This window comes from Oncorhynchus mykiss, chromosome 13 (genome assembly GCF_057628025.1).
Source record: "Oncorhynchus mykiss isolate SJ-2025 chromosome 13, ASM5762802v1, whole genome shotgun sequence".
Lineage (NCBI taxonomy): Eukaryota > Metazoa > Chordata > Actinopteri > Salmoniformes > Salmonidae > Oncorhynchus > Oncorhynchus mykiss.
The window spans coordinates 12,055,001-12,072,500 of NC_143034.1; the positions used below are offsets into that span (position 1 = coordinate 12,055,001).

The window sequence follows — 17,500 nt, forward strand, 5'->3', positions numbered from 1 at the left end:
CTTGTGTGTTGTGTATTTATGACAATTGTAAATACTTCAGCATTGATACGATGTAACGTCACCTTATTAAAATGTAAATAAACCTTTCTTTCTCTCTCTCTCTCTCTCTCTCTCTCTCTCTCTCTCTCTCTCTCTCTCTCTCTCTCTCTCTCCCCTCTCTCTCTCTCTCTCTCTCTCTCTCTCTCTCTCTCCCCCTCTCTCTCTCTCTCTCTCTCTCTCTCTCTCTCTCTCTCTCTCTCTCTCTCTCTCTCTCTCTCTCTCTCTCTCCCTCCTCTCTCTCTCTCTCTCTCTCTCTCTCTCTCTCTCTCTCTCTCTCTCTCTCTCTCTCTCTCTCTCTCTCTCTCTCTCTCTCTCTCTCTCTCTATGAAGAGCGGCGAGGCGGTGGTGTTGAACGCTAACTACCACGACACTTCTCCGTATCGGTGGGGCGGGAAGAGCGATATCGACCTCGCTGTGGATGAGAACGGACTGTGGGTCATCTACTCAACTGAAGCCAACAATGGACGTATAGTTGTCAGTCAGGTGAGAGAGAAGGATGGATCGGAGGGAGGTGAGAGAGAAGGATGGATCGGAGGGAGGTGAGAGAGAAGGATGGATCGGAGGGAGGTGAGAGAGAAGGATGGATCGAAGGGAGGTGAGAGAGAAGGATGGATCGGAGGGAGGTGAGAGAGAAGGATGGATCGGAGGGAGGTGAGAGAGAAGGATGGATCGGAGGGTGGTGAGAGAGAAGGATGGATCGGAGGGAGGTGAGAGAGAAGGATGGATCGGAGGGAGGTGAGAGAGAAGGATGGATCGGACGGAGGTGAGAGAGAAGGATGGATCGGAGGGAGGTGAGAGAGAAGGATGGATCGGAGGGAGGAATGGATTTTATCTAAATGTTTTTTTGTTCTTTTTTATATAAAAAAAAATTGTAGGGTGAAGATCAGGTGTAAAATTGCAGATAGATTTTGGCTTCTACGTACCCGTGGGAAGTAGAGCTGCTAAGGGGGCTGCAGAAATAAAAAATATAGAATTTAGAAACCTTTCTGCTTTGGCAAAAAGGTTGTTGTATAATTAGGAATAGAATCAGGTTTCAATAGTTGGAATTGTAAGAGTTGTTGCCCTGCCCCTTTCTCTGTGATGTCATTCTAATGGAATCTAGAAAGAACAAAACCCTGTCCCTTTCTCTGTGATGTCATTCTAATGGAATCTAGAAAGAACAAAACCCTGTCCCTTTTTCTGTGATGTCATTCTAATGGAATCTATAAAGAACAAAACCCTGTCCCTTTCTCTGTGATGTCATTCTAATGGAATCTAGAAAGAACAAAACCCTGTCCCTTTCTCTGTGATGTCATTCTAATGGAATCTAGAAAGAACAAAACCCTGCCCCTTTCTCTGTGATGTCATTCTAATGGAATCTAGAAAGAACAAAACCCTGTCCCTTTCTCTGTGATGTCATTCTAATGGAATCTAGAAAGAACAAAACCCTGCCCCTTTCTCTGTGATGTCATTCTAATGGAATCTAGAAAGAACAAAACCCTGCCCCTTTCTCTGTGATGTCATTCTAATGGAATCTAGAAAGAACAAAACCCTGCCCCTTTCTCTGTGATGTCATTCTAATGGAATCTATAAAGAACAAAACCCTGTCCCTTTCTCTGTGATGTCATTCTAATGGAATCTAGAAAGAACAAAACCCTGCCCCTTTCTCTGTGATGTCATTCTAATGGAATCTATAAAGAACAAAACCTTGTCCCTTTCTCTGTGATGTCATTCTAATGGAATCTAGAAAGAACAAAACCCTGCCCCTTTCTCTGTGATGTCATTCTAATGGAATCTATAAAGAACAAAACCCTGTCCCTTTCTCTGTGATGTCATTCTAATGGAATCTAGAAAGAACAAAACCCTGTCCCTTTCTCTGTGATGTCATTCTAATGGAATCTAGAAAGAACAAAACCCTGTCCCTTTCTCTTTGATGTCATTCTAATGGAATCTAGAAATAACAAAACCCTGTCCCTTTCTCTGTGATGTCATTCTAATGGAATCTAGAAAGAACAAAACCCTGCCCCTTTCTCTGTGATGTCATTCTAATGGAATCTAGAAAGAACAAAACCCTGTCCCTTTCTCTGTGATGTCATTCTAATGGAATCTAGAAAGAACAAAACCCTGCCCCTTTCTCTGTGATGTCATTCTAATGGAATCTAGAAAGAACAAAACCCTGCCCCTTTCTCTGTGATGTCATTCTAATGGAATCTAGAAAGAACAAAACCCTGCCCCTTTCTCTGTGATGTCATTCTAATGGAATCTATAAAGAACAAAACCCTGTCCCTTTCTCTGTGATGTCATTCTAATGGAATCTAGAAAGAACAAAACCCTGCCCCTTTCTCTGTGATGTCATTCTAATGGAATCTAGAAAGAACAAAACCCTGTCCCTTTCTCTGTGATGTCATTCTAATGGAATCTAGAAATAACAAAACCCTGTCCCTTTCTCTGTGATGTCATTCTAATGGAATCTAGAAAGAACAAAACCCTGTCCCTTTCTCTGTGATGTCATTCTAATGGAATCTAGAAAGAACAAAACCCTATCCCTTTCTCTGTGATGTCATTCTAATGGAATCTAGAAAGAACAAAACCCTGCCCCTTTCTCTGTGATGTCATTCTAATGGAATCTAGAAAGAACAAAACCCTGCCCCTTTCTCTGTGATGTCATTCTAATGGAATCTAGAAAGAACAAAACCCTGCCCCTTTCTCTGTGATGTCATTCTAATGGAATCTAGAAAGAACAAAACCCTGCCCCTTTCTCTGTGATGTCATTCTAATGGAATCTAGAAAGAACAAAACCCTGCCCCTTTCTCTGTGATGTCATTCTAATGGAATCTAGAAAGAACAAAACCCTGTCCCTTTCTCTGTGATGTCATTCTAATGGAATCTAGAAAGAACAAAACCCTGCCCCTTTCTCTGTGATGTCATTCTAATGGAATCTAGAAAGAACAAAACCCTGTCCCTTTCTCTGTGATGTCATTCTAATGGAATCTGGAAAGAACAAAACGCTGTCCCTTTCTCTGTGATGTCATTCTAATGGAATCTAGAAAGAACAAAACGCTGTCCTCAAACATTTACATCAAATGGTGCAAAGTTATGGACAAAGACACAAAACATTCACATCAAATTAAATAACATGGAAACAACCACTTTTTGTACAGTATTGATTTACCATCCGTGCTAAACAGAATGTTAATGTACATGACTGTATTGTACAGAGGCTGGTCGTCTAGGTTTGTACCTGTAGACTTTCCATCAGCCTGTAGAAAAACAATGACCACTACAGTAATTAACTACATTGAGACATCAAGTGGTTTGTGATGCCATGATGGTAGAGTTGGCTCAGTTGGTAGAGCTTGGCCTTTACAATGCTAGGGTTGTGGGTTTGATTCCCGTGGGGGACCAGTATTGAAATGTATGTACTCACTACTGTGAGTTGCTCTAGATAAGAGTCTCTACTAAAATGGAAAATGAATGAATCCACCACTTCAGTAGAAATACATGTACAATGTACATACATGTTAAAACATTGGAAAACATATATGAAGCCACTGTTTGTATTTACCATTACTATAATCAGATGAACTGACTGTACTCAATTACTATAATCAGATGAACTGACTGTACTCCATTACTATAATCAGATGAACTGACTGTACTCAATTACTATAATCAGATGAACTGACTGTACTCAATTACTATAATCAGATGAACTGACTGTACTCCATTACTATAATCAGATGAACTGACTGTACTCAATTACTATAATCAGATTAACTGACTGTACTCAATTACTATAATCAGATTAACTGACTGTACTCAATTACTATAATCAGATGAACTGACTGTACTCAATTACTATAATCAGATGAACTGACTGTACTCCATTACTATAATCAGATGAACTGACTGTACTCAATTACTATAATCAGATGAACTGACTGTACTCAATTACTATAATCAGACTGTACTCAATTACTATAATCAGATGAACTGACTGTACTCAATTACTATAATCAGCTGAACTGACTGTACTCAATTACTATAATCAGACTGTACTCAATTACTATAATCAGATGAACTGACTGTACTCAATTACTATAATCAGATGAACTGACTGTACTCAATTACTATAATCAGACTGTACTCAATTACTATAATCAGATGAACTGACTGTACTCAATTACTATAATCAGATGAACTGACTGTACTCCATTACTATAATCAGATGAACTGACTGTACTCAATTACTATAATCAGATGAACTGACTGTACTCAATTACTATAATCAGATTAACTGACTGTACTCAATTACTATAATCAGATGAACTGACTGTACTCAATTACTATAATCAGATGAACTGACTGTACTCAATTACTATAATCAGATGAACTGACTGTACTCAATTACTATAATCAGATGAACTGACTGTACTCAATTACTATAATCAGATGAACTGACTGTACTCAATTACTATAATCAGACTGTACTCAATTACTATAATCAGACTGTACTCAATTACTATAATCAGATGAACTGACTGTACTCAATTACTATAATCAGATGAACTGACTGTACTCAATTACTATAATCAGATTAACTGACTGAACTCAATTACTATAATCAGATGAACTGACTGTACTCAATTACTATAATCAGATGAACTGACTGTACTCCATTACTATAATCAGATGAACTGACTGTACTCAGTTACTATAATCAGACTGTACTCAATTACTATAATCAGATTAACTGACTGTACTCAATTACTATAATCAGATTAACTGACTGTACTCAATTACTATAATCAGATGAACTGACTGTACTCAATTACTATAATCAGATGAACTGACTGTACTCAATTACTATAATCAGATGAACTGACTGTACTCAATTACTATAATCAGATTAACTGACTGTACTCAATTACTATAATCAGATTAACTGACTGTACTCAATTACTATAATCAGATGAACTGACTGTACTCAATTACTATAATCAGATTAACTGACTGTACTCAATTACTATAATCAGATTAACTGACTGTACTCAATTACTATAATCAGATGAACTGACTGTACTCAATTACTATAATCAGATGAACTGACTGTACTCAATTACTATAATCAGATTAACTGACTGTACTCAATTACTATAATCAGATGAACTGACTGTACTCAATTACTATAATCAGATGAACTGACTGTACACAATTACTATAATCAGATGAACTGACTGTACTCAATTACTATAATCAGATTAACTGACTGTACCCCAACCTGCTTCCATCAATGTAATTGTCTACATCATTTCCAATCTCCCATATACATTTTGGGGTTACTATAATTATTTAAAATACATATATTTTTAAAATATATTTTCCTTCATTATCTTCCTCTAACCCTACCACTCCTCCACTAATTGTAGTAAACTAATGGACAACAACACTTAGTCTTCTACTTCCAGTTGATACGTACTGTGTACATTCCACGGACACAATATATTTCACTAAATGTTTTCAAATGAAACAAAATACCTTGTTTAGAAGCTTTTAGAATTAACTTCCTCTCCTCTCTTTCTTTCTCTATCTTTCTCTCCTCTCTCCTCTCACCTCTCTCTCTAAACTCACTCTCTCTCTCTCTCTCGTTCTATCTCTCTCTCCCCTCTCCTCTCTCTCTAAACTCTCTCTCTCTTCTCTTTCTCTCTCTATCTCTCTCTCCTCTCTCTCCTCTCCTCTCTTTCTCTCTCTAAACTCTCTCCTCTCCTCTCTTTCTCTCTCTAAACTCTCTCCTCTCAATCCTCTCTCCTCTCTCTCTCCTATCTTTCTCTCCCCTCTCTCTCTCTCTTTCTCTCTCTCTCTCTCTCTCTCTCTCTCTCTCTCTCTCTCTCTCTTTCTCTCTTTCTTTCTTTCTCTCTCTCTCTCTCTCTCTCTCTCTCTCTCTCGTCGGAGTGCATGCTGGGAGTGAGTCGTCAAGCAGAGTGTTTGTGAGCGCGAATGAAATTTCTTTTCACTCTATTGGGTTTTGGTATGTACATATATATATATTGATTAGTTTAGTTGTTTTAAGGGTATATTGTTTAACTATCACTAAGCACGTATAGGGGTGGTGGGATCTTTGAGGTTGGTTTTTCGCGAGGGCACAACCAGCGGGTGGGGCTGGTTGCAATGGCCACTCGCGGAAATGTAGAGTTTGAAAAACTTAGTCGGAGGCATGGAGTAAAAATTCCTGCTGCGGCTGGGTGTTCAGTGGAAGAATGTAGCTTGGCTGTGGGTGCTATCATTGGGTATGATAGCATCAAATCAGCCTCAAGGATGAATAGCGCTGTAGTGATATTCTTAGATTCAATTGAAAAGGTGAATAAGATAGTTGAGAGGGGTGTTGTGTTGCGGGAGACACAGACGCCGGTATTTCCGCTTATGAATCCGGCGAAGAAAGTTATGCTTTCTAACGTGCCACCATTTGTTAGAGATGAAGTGTTAGAGCGAGAGTTATCTCGTCATGGTCAAATCGTATCTACAATAAAGAAGGTTCTTTTTGGATGCAAATCTCCGTTGTTGAAACATGTCGTGTCTCATAGGAGACAAGTGCATATGATTTTAAAAAAGGAAGGAGATGAACTGAATTTAGCGTTTAGTTTTAAGATTGATGGATTTGATTATGTCTTCTATGCATCTACTGAATCAATGAAATGTTTTGGATGTGGAAGAGAGGGGCATTTGGTGCGTAATTGTCCCGAGAATGAACGCGCTGAGCCTGGTAGTAGCTTTAGTGCGGGTGCAACTAACGTACCACAGCGAAGGGATGAAAATACTACAGGTGTAGGGGAAGAGAGAAGGTGGGCAGATGTGGTTGGAAAAGTAGGAGAGGAAGGCATTGTGGATACGGGGGCAATTGTGGTAGATCAGAACAAAGAGGGAGGGGAAACACTAGGTGAGATTGCGACTGCTGTCGCTGAGGTGGTGCTGGAAAATGAAATTGGAGGTCAAGAGGAGATTGAAATAACGGAAAAGGAAGCGGATGTTTTCAAAATACCGAGGAGTAAAAGGAAGAATTTAAGGGGTGGTGAAGGGTCTAATTCTAAGAGAAAGGTAGAGATGGATAAATCAGGTGAAGATGAACAGGTTGTAGAGATGGGGTTTTCTTCTGGGGAGGATAGCGAGAGTGAGTCATCTGACGCGTCACAACAATATAGTGAGATAGATGGGGTGGAAGGGAGGTATGGGATTGAGAAGATACGTCAATTTCTGAAGTTGACAAAAGGGAAGAAATATATGCAGGATTACAATGTAACTGATTTTTTCCCTGAACGTGAATTGTTTATTGAATCAGCAAAGTTTCTGATGTCAAAAATTACAGGGGGAGGTTTGAAAAGCCCTGAAATTGCTAGACTCAAGAAAGTGGTCACGAGAGTAATAAGTGATGCAAATTCTAAAGAAAATGAAAGAGTTCAGTTGCAGTTTTAACTCTGTAAAGAGATGTGGTGGCTGTATCTTCCTCTGTATTTTTTTCTTATCCATGAGCAGTTTTAAGATCTCTTCTTTAAACGTAAATGGGGCAAGAGATGTTAAAAAAAGAGCCATGGTGTACGAGTTAATGAGGGGAAAGGGAAGTGACATAATTTTTCTACAAGAAACGCATAGTAATTTGGAAAATGAAGTTATGTGGCAACAGGAGTGGGGGGGGACAGTGGTGTGTAGTCATAAAAACTCAAAAAGTGGGGGTGTGGTTATCTTGTTCTCAAAAGGGTTTTTGCCTTTGTCATATGAGGTTGAAGAGGTAGTTGAGGGGAGGTTATTAAAAGTTAGAGCAAGGTATGAAAACATCAATATGTGTCTGATAAATGTATATGCCCCAGTGGTGACAGTTGAGAGGGTATGTTTTTTAGAGACATTATCAAATACCATTGAGAAATGTAACAAAGAAGATTATTTGTTTATTGCTGGGGATTTTAACTGCACAGTTAGTGATTTAGATAGAAATCACCAAGAACCTCATATAGCCTCAAGGACGTTTTTAAAACGCCTTATTGTAACAAATGAACTGTGTGATATTTGGAGGAGTCAACATGGAGGAACAAGGCAGTACACCTGGGCGCATGTGAGAGAGAACATCATCTCTATGGCCAGGTTAGATAGGTTTTATGTTTTTGAGCATCAATCTCAGGTCTGTAAATCAAGTGTGATAACTCCAGTGGGATTTTCTGATCATTGTTTAATAACAGAGGTGGTGTTCATTAACGATGTAAAACCTAAAAGCGCATACTGGCATTTTAATATAACTTTATTGAGTGATGCTCACTTCAGGAATTGTTTCAGTTTTTTTTGGGAGAGGTGGAGGTCTCAAAAGGCCAGTTTTGTATCCCTTCAACAATGGTGGGATATAGGGAAAATCCAGATTCAACAATTTTGTAATCAATACACGAGGAATGTCACCAAGGATATCACCAGATCAATGAAAGCCCTAGAGATTGAAATAGTGGAACTCATGACGTTGGTTGAGACCACAGGAGATCGAGGCCATACTCAGGCCCTCAAGAGGAGAAAAGCTGCATTGGCAGATCTGCTGGGTATCAGAGCACAGGGGGCATTGGTGAGAAGTAAATTTCAGGGCATATCTGAAATGGATGCCTCATCCAAATTTTTCTTTGGTTTAGAGAAAAAGAATGGACAAAGAAAAATTATTCATTGTCTCAAATCAGCTGTTGGACAAGAGCTCACTAGCCCTAGTGAAATTAGAAAGAGGGCAGTAGAGTTCTATGCTGAGCTCTACAAGTGTGAGTACAAAGAGGACAAAACAGTGACACAGCAGTTCTTTGATGGGCTCCCAAAGGTGCCTGCAGAAGCTCAGGTTGAGCTTGAGCAACCATTGTCTTTGCAGGATTTATACACTGCATTAAAAGGAATGGAAAATGGAAGGGCACCAGGCATTGATGGGCTTCCCGTTGACTTTTTTAAGTCTTTTTGGGCTATGTTGGGAGAGGATTGGTTAGAAGTAGCTAATGATAGTTTAACCGGAGGGTTACTACCAATAAGCTGCAGAAGGGCTGTCCTCACCCTACTGCCTAAAAAGGGTGACCCGAGGGAGGTGAAGAACTGGAGGCCGGTGGCTTTATTGTGTACTGATTATAAAATATTGTCAAAGGCTTTGTCCAACAGGCTGAGGGAGGTGATGGGGCAAATCATACATACGGATCAGTCCTACTGTGTTCCTGGCAGGCAGATAGGGGATAACATTTCTCTGATTCGTGATTTTTTGGACGTCTCTAGGGCTATTGGGTTGGATGCTGGTCTAATTTCAATTGATCAGGAAAAGGCATTTGACCGAGTTGAACATCAATATTTATGGCACACGTTTGAAGCGTTTGGGTTCAGCTCTGGTTTTATTGCCATGATAAAGGTGATATATGGTGACATTGAAAGTGTATTGAAAGTTAACGGTGGTTTGAGTGCTCCTTTTAAAGTGTGTAGAGGTATTAGGCAGGGATGTTCTATGTCAGGGATGTTATATGCTATTGCTATAGAGCCACTACTAAATAGCATTAGAAGTCGTATTGCAGGGGTGTGCCTTTCAGAGGATATTCCTCCTATTCGTCTTTCAGCCTATGCTGATGATGTAGTTGTGCTAGTGAAAAATCAAGCGGAGGTGGATAGTTTGAGTCTAATGGTTGATCGTTTTAGGGGAATATCCTCTGCAAAGGTAAATTGGGAAAAGAGTTGTGCTTTACAGATTGGAGAATGGTCTGGGGGGATCATGGCTTTGCCAGGGGGGCTAGAATGGTGTAAGGGAGGTTTTAAGTATCTTGGAGTGTACCTAGGAGATGAGGGGACTATGGAAAAAAATTGGAGTGGGGTGGTTGAAATGGTGGAAGGGAGGATGAGGAGATGGCGTTGGTTACTATCTCGTATGTCATATAGGGGGCGTACTATTATAGTTAACAATGTGATTGCATCTGCACTGTGGCATCGGTTGTCAGTTTTAGAACCACCATCTGGCCTTCTGGCTAAGATACAGGCAATTATTGTGGATTTCTTTTGGGATAAATATCACTGGGTTCCACAAAGTGTTTTGTATTTGTCAAAAGAGGAGGGGGGACAAGGTCTTGTACATCTTGCTAGTAGGGCTGCTGCTTTCCGGTTTCAGTTCATTCAAAGGTTGCTTTATGGACCGGAAAATGTGGTGTGGAGAGGGGTGGCAGGTCTTATATTACAGAGGGTTGGAGGATTAGGTTTAAAGAAGGCTTTATTTCTGGTTGATAGTAGCCAGATTTCTAGGGAGGGAGTACCTCCGTTTTACAGAGGCCTTCTCAGAGTGTGGAGCGTAATGAAGGTGTCCAGAAGAACTTCAGCGGAGTCAGTGCATTGGCTGTTGGAGGAACCTCTGGTGTATGGGGCAAGACTGGACTGTACAACTGCAGCTGTTCCACATTTCTCCAAGATTCTGGTGAAGGGGAAAATCATCACCTTAAGACAGTTAATGGCCATGGCTGGGCCCGCCTTAATGGATAGAAGACGGATGGCAGAACATTTGGGGATGAGGTCGGAAAGGATTGTCGGACAAATGCTGGGGAGCTGTAGGAAGGCTCTGTCAGCGGAAGAATGGGGTATGCTTAGTAGCCACAAGAAGATTGTGCAAGATGAAGACGTCTCATTTCCAAAACTAGGGATTACACCAAATATCCCAGAGTCAGAAAGAAAGGCGTTATTGCTGGATTTGAGAGGGTTGGAGGAGGTGGGTTTGGATGAGGTGAATGGGAAGGAATTGTATAGAGGGTGTGTCAAGGTGTTGAATAAAGATAAATTGAAAAATAGAAAAGATACTCCATGGAGGGTAAAATTGGGCATTGATGACAAGGTAAAGCCAGCATGGAGAGCACTGTACAAACCACCGTTACAAAAGGGTACTGGTGATATGCAATGGAGGGTTTTACATGGCATCATTGCAGTTAATGCTTTTGTATCTGTTATTAACTCAGATGTTAGAGATGGATGTCCTTTTTGTAATATAAGAGAAACCATTTTTCACTGTTTTATGGAGTGTGAGAGGATAAAACCTCTATTCGAAATGCTGGAATCTTTGTTTAAAGCTGTAGGGGAGTTTTTCAATAACACTGTTTTTATTTTGGGGTTTCATTATAGTAAACAACAGAAAAGAAAATGTCAAATGTTAAATTTTGTTTTGGGACAAGCTAAGATGTCAATTTTTCTGAGTAGGAAACATAAGATAGAAACGGGATATGGGCAGGATGTAAGATGTGTTTTTAAAGGTTTAGTGAAAGCAAGAATAAAAGTAGATTTTGAGTTCTTTTCAGCTGTAAAAGATCTCCTATTATTTGAGGAGAAGTGGGCCTACGAAGGAGCGCTTTGTTTTGTAGAGGAGGGGAAATTATTTTTTGCTGCTGAAATAAGTTGAATGTATATGTTATGTATTTATTTTTGTTTAGGAATTACATTTGTTGTTTTATTTCTGAAAAGGCAGTGTGTCATTATTTTATGTTAACATTTGAGTAAAAAATAAAGGTTTTATAAAAACTCAAAACTCTCTCTCTCTCTCTCTCTCTCTCTCTTTCTCTCTCTCTCCTCTCTTTCTCTCTCTCTCTCTTTCTCTCTCTCTTTCTCTCTCCTCTCTTTCTCACTCCTCTCTCTCTCCTCTCTTTCTCTCTTCTCTCCTCTCTTTCTCTCACCTCTCTTTCTTTCTCTCTATCTCTCTCTCTCTCTCTCTCTCTTTTCCCCCTCTCCTGCCCCTTCCATTTCTCCTCCCCTCCAGGTAAACCCTTACACCCTGCGTTTCGAGGGCACGTGGGCGACCAGCTTCGACAAGCGCGGGGCGAGCAACGCCTTCATGGCGTGCGGCGTGCTGTACGCGGTGCGCTCCGTCTTCCAAGACGACGAGGGACAGACAGACAGAGGAGGAGGAGGTGGAGGGGATATGGTGTTATATGCGTTTGACACCAGTAGAGGGCGAGAGGTGCCGGTCCAGATCCCCTTCCCTAACCCCTACCAGTATATATCATCTATAGACTACAACCCACGGGACAACCAGCTGTATGTGTGGAATAACTACTACGTGCTGAGATACCCTCTGCAGTTCAGACCGCCCCAGCCTACCAAAGGTGTGTGTGCCCGGGGGAAGGGCAGGGTGTGTGTGGGGGGCAGGTTACTAACCATAATGATAATGTATTTTACCCCTCCCTCCCCATGCCTCTCTCCTCCAGGTCCTCTCTCGTCTCTAATGACTACAGTGGGGTCCTACACAGCCACCGTAGCGCTGACCCCAGTACGACCTTCAGCCTCCAATCCCATCGGGGTCATCAACCGGAGTCCGGACTTGCGGCCAATCACGGCCATGGTCCCGCTGACCCCCCACCCCCCCCACCGTGCCCCCATCGCCCCGGGGGGGTCCTACGGGGGGCAGGTTGGGGTGTGTGAGGGGAGGGTGACCAGAGGGGTACAGTGGCCCCCTACACCTAAAGGAGAGATGGTAGAGAGACCATGTCCCAAAGGATCACTGGGTGAGTGTGTGTTGTGTGTGTGTGTGTGTGTGTGTTTGTGTGTGTGTGTGTGTGTGTGTGTGTGTGTGTGTGTGTGTGTGTGTGTGTGTGTGTGTGTGTGTGTTTGTCAGTGAAATGGTAGGCTGGTGAGAAAGGGGGGAGAGAGAGAGAGGGGGGGGTGATACTGTAGAGTGAGAGCATGCTGAATGCAAATTAGGTCTCTCTCTCTCTCTTCCTCCCTTCCTCCACCCCTTTCTCCCACTCCCCCTCTCTCTCCCCACCCTCCTCTCTTCCTCCTCCCCCTCTCCCCACCCTCCTCTCTTCCTCCTCCCCCTCTCTCTCCCCACCCTCCTCTCTCCCTCCATCCCTCCTCCCCCTCTCTTTCTCCCCACTCTCCCTCCATCCCTCCTCCCCTTCTCTCTCCCTACCCTCCTCTCTCCCTCCATCCCTCCTCCCCCTCTCTCTCCCCACCCTCCTCTCTCCCTCCATCCCTCCTCCCCCTCTTTCTCCCCACTCTCCCTCCATCCCTCCCTCCCTCTCTCTCTCCCCACCCTCCTCTCTGCCTCCATCCCTCCTCCCCCTCTCTCCCCACCCTCCTCTCTCCGTCCATCCCTCCTCCCCCTCTCTCTCCCCACCCTCCTCCCCCTCTCTCTCCTCCACCAGGTATAGCATCGTACCAGTGTGTGTTGTCCCCGGTAACCTGGAACACCAGAGGGCCTGACCTCAGTAACTGTACCTCCCCCTGGGTCAGTCAGATAGCACAGAAGGTCAGTCACACACACACACACACACACACAGGGAGGGAAGGACATGGACACACACACGGATGGACACGTGCGCGCATTCTTACGCAGGGACGCATGCATACTGTATGCGCACACACACATACAGACACGCAGAAGGACATGGATGGAAACACACCCATACGCACGCGGAGACATACACACACAGGTCGTCAATGGACAGCACCACATAACTTTAACATGACCATATGTTCCTCCCTCCTCCCCCGTTCTCCCGTTCTCCCGTTCTCCCTCCCTCCCTCCCTCCCTCCCTCTTTACCCTTCTCCCCCGTTCCCCCCTCCCTCCCTCCCTCCCTCCCTCCCTCCCTCCCTCCCTCCCTCCCTCCCTCCCTCCCTCCCTCCCTCCCTCCCTCTTTACCCTTCTCCCCCGTTCCCCCCTCCCTCCCTCCCTCCCTCCCTCCCTCCCTCCCTCCCTCCCTCCCTCCCTCCCTCCCTCCCTCTTTACCCTCCTCCCCCCTCCCTCCCTCCCTCCCTCCCTCCCTCCCTCCCTCTTTACCCTCCTCCCCCGTTCCTCCCTCCCTCCCTCCCTCCCTCCCTCCTCCCCCGTTCCCCCTCTGCCTTCCACCCTTGTTCCCCCTCCCTCCCTCTTTACCCTCCTCCACCGTTCCCCCTCTGCCCTCCTCCCCTGTTCCCTCTCCCCCTCTGCCTTCCACCCTTGTTCCCCCTCCCTCCCCTCCTCCCTTCTAGATAAAGAGTGGGGAGAATGCAGCTAACATCGCTGGTGAGTTAGTAAACCTGACGAGGGGGCGGGTCTACGCCGGTGATGTCAGCATGTCAGTCAAACTTCTAGAGCAGCTGTTGGACATCCTGGATTCTCAGCTTCAGGCCCTACGACCAGCCAACAAGGAGTCTGCTGCACGCAACTACAACAAGGTACACACACACACACATTACAACAAGGTACACACACACACATTACAACAAGGTACACACACACACATTACAACAAGGTACACACACACACACATTACAACAAGGTACACACACACACATTACACCAATGTACACACACACACATTACAACAAGGTACACACACACACATTACAACAAGGTACACACACAGAGACATTACAACAAGGTACACACACACACACATTACAACAAGGTACACAAACACACACATTACAACAAGGTACACACACACACACACATTACAACAAGACACACACACACACACACACACACACACACACACATTACAACAAGGTACACACACACACACATTATAACAAGATACACACACACACACACACACACACACACACACACATTACAACAAGATACACACACACACATTACAACAAGGTACATACACACACACATTACTGCAAGATACACACACACATTACAACAAGGTACACACACACACACATTACAACAAGGTACACACACACACATTACAACAAGGTACACACACACAGACATTACAGCAAGATACACACACACACACACACACACACACACACACACACACACACACACATTACAACAAGGTACACACACACACATTACAACAAGGTACACACACACACACACATTACAACAAGGTACACACACACACACATTACAGCAAGATACACACACACACACACATTACAACAAGGCACACACTCACACATTACAACAAGGTACACACACACACACACACACAGTACAGCAAGATACACACACACACATTACAACAAGGTACACACACACACACACACTACAACAAGGTACACACACACACACACTACAACAAGGTACACACACACACACACACTACAAGGTACACACACACACACACACACTACAACAAGGTACACACACACACACACACACACTACAAGGTACACACACACACACACACACACACACACACACACTACAACAAGGTACACACACACACTACAACAAGGTACACACACACACATACTACAAGGTACACACACACATACACACTACAAGGTACTCACACACGCACACTACAACAAGGTACACACACACACACACTACAACAAGGCACACACACTACAACAAGGTACACACACACACACACACTACAACAAGGTACACATACACACACACGCACACTACAAGGTACACACACACACAGACTGTTGTAAGCATTTCACGGTAAGGTCTACTACACCTGTTGTCTTCGAGTGCATTTGACAAATACCATTGATTTGATTTGATTTGTAGTACTTGTGTAACGTAACGTGTGTTCCTGTCTACTTCAGTTGCAGAAGAGGGAACGCACCTGTAGAGCTTATGTCCAGGTAAACCACAACTCTCTACATATAGTATATATTTAGGTTAGTATAGTTACCATAGCATATTTAGTATAGTATATTTAGTATAGTATATTTAGTATTGTATATTTAGTATTGTATCTTTAGTATTATATATTTAGTATGGTATATTTAGTATAGTATATGTAGTATGTATTTTTAGTATTGTATATTCAGTATAGAATCTTTCGTATTGTATATTTAGTATAGTTTATTTAATATAGTATATTTAGTACAGTATATTTATTATTGTGTTTTTAGTATAGATCTTTAGTACAGTATATTTAGTGTTGTACATTTAATATAGTATATTTAGTATAGTATATATTTAGTATGATATCTTTAGTATTGTATATTTAATATAGGATATTTTGTATAGTATATTTAGTATTGTTTATTCAGTATAGCATTATTATTATTGTATATTTAGTATTGCATATTAAGTATAGTATATGTAGTATGTATATTTAGTATAGTATATTTAGTATTGTATATTTAGTATTTTATATTTAGTATAGTATCTTTAGTATTGTATCTTTAGTATTGTATCTTTAGTATTGTATCTTTAGTATGGTATCTTTAGTATTGTATATTTAGTATAGTATCTTTAGTATATGGGTGTGTGATATATCTCTATTCCGGACAGGTGATCAGTTCATGAGGCTTTATATGATATAGTCTATACAGTACATAGTATATATATATACAGTACCAGTCAAAAGTTTGGACACACCTACTCATTCAAGTGTTTTTACTATTTTCTACATTGTAGAATAATAGTGAAGACATCAAAACTATGAAATAACACATATGGAATCATGTAGTCACCAAAAAGGTATATATATATATATATTTGTGTGTGTCTCTGACAGGCGGTGGTTCAGGTAGTTGATAACCTGTTGGGCCCTGAAGCTCTAGTCTCCTGGGCTGATATGAGGACCACTGACCAATCACGCTCTGCCTCGCTGCTATTGGACGCCATGGAGAAAGGAGCCTTTCTATTGGCTAACAACATCTACGAGGGGCGATTCAGCGACAGAGCGCCCAATGTCGGTAAGTTTGGTGTGTGTGTGTGTGTGTCTTAGCAATCTGTTCAGTTTGAAATGTAAAAACTTCCCTCTGTTTCTCTTTCATGTGTGTGTGTGTGTGTGTGTGTGTGTGTGTGTGTGTGTGTGTGTGTGTGTGTGTGTGTGTGTGTGTGTGTGTGTGTGTGTGTGTGCTTGCCTCTGTACGTGTGTGTGTGTGTGTGTGTGTGTAGATCTAGAGGTGTATGTATTGAACACAGAGGCAGATCTACAGGACCTGACGTTCCCTCACTCCTATGACAGTGACAGTGTTCTACAGCTCTCAACTGCTACTCTACAGCAGTACAGCAGCAATGGTCAGTCACACACACACACACACACGAACGCACAGAGACACACACACACATAAACGCACAGACACACACACACACAAACGCACAAAAGACACACACACAGTCACATACACACACACAAACACACACACACACACATGAACGCACAAAGACACACACACGCGCACACACAGGTAAACATACACTCGCGCACACACACGTGCATAAACACACACACGCACACAGAAAGAAACACACACTTAGCCACACACACACACATGATAGTTCTATCTCTCCATCTCTAGGTCAGGTGAAGATAGTTCTATCTCTCCTCTCTCCATCTCTAGGTCAGGTGAAGATAGTTCTATCTCTCCTCCTCCTCTCTCCATCTCTAGGTCAGGTGAAGATAGTTCTATCTCTCCTCTCTCCATCTCTAGGCCAGGTGAAGAGAGTTCTATCTCTCCTCTCTCCATCTCTAGGCCAAGTGAAGAGAGTTCTATCTCTCCTCTCTCCATCTCTAGGCCAGGTGTAGATAGTTCTATCTCTTCATCTCTAGG

The 17,500-nt window shown here is 42.5% G+C and overlaps 1 protein-coding gene across 1 annotated transcript in view; it reads left to right on the plus strand.

The window, feature by feature from the left end:
• Positions 1-17,500, plus strand: part of LOC118940259 (adhesion G protein-coupled receptor L1) — a 91,768-nt gene that overhangs the window by 51,904 nt on the left and 22,364 nt on the right. The window contains 8 exon segments of the mRNA XM_090195137.1: positions 370-522; positions 11,786-12,131; positions 12,234-12,530; positions 13,173-13,276; positions 14,000-14,185; positions 15,536-15,574; positions 16,459-16,639; positions 16,845-16,967. Of these exon segments, the coding sequence (XP_090051263.1) occupies positions 370-522; positions 11,786-12,131; positions 12,234-12,530; positions 13,173-13,276; positions 14,000-14,185; positions 15,536-15,574; positions 16,459-16,639; positions 16,845-16,967 (1,429 nt within the window).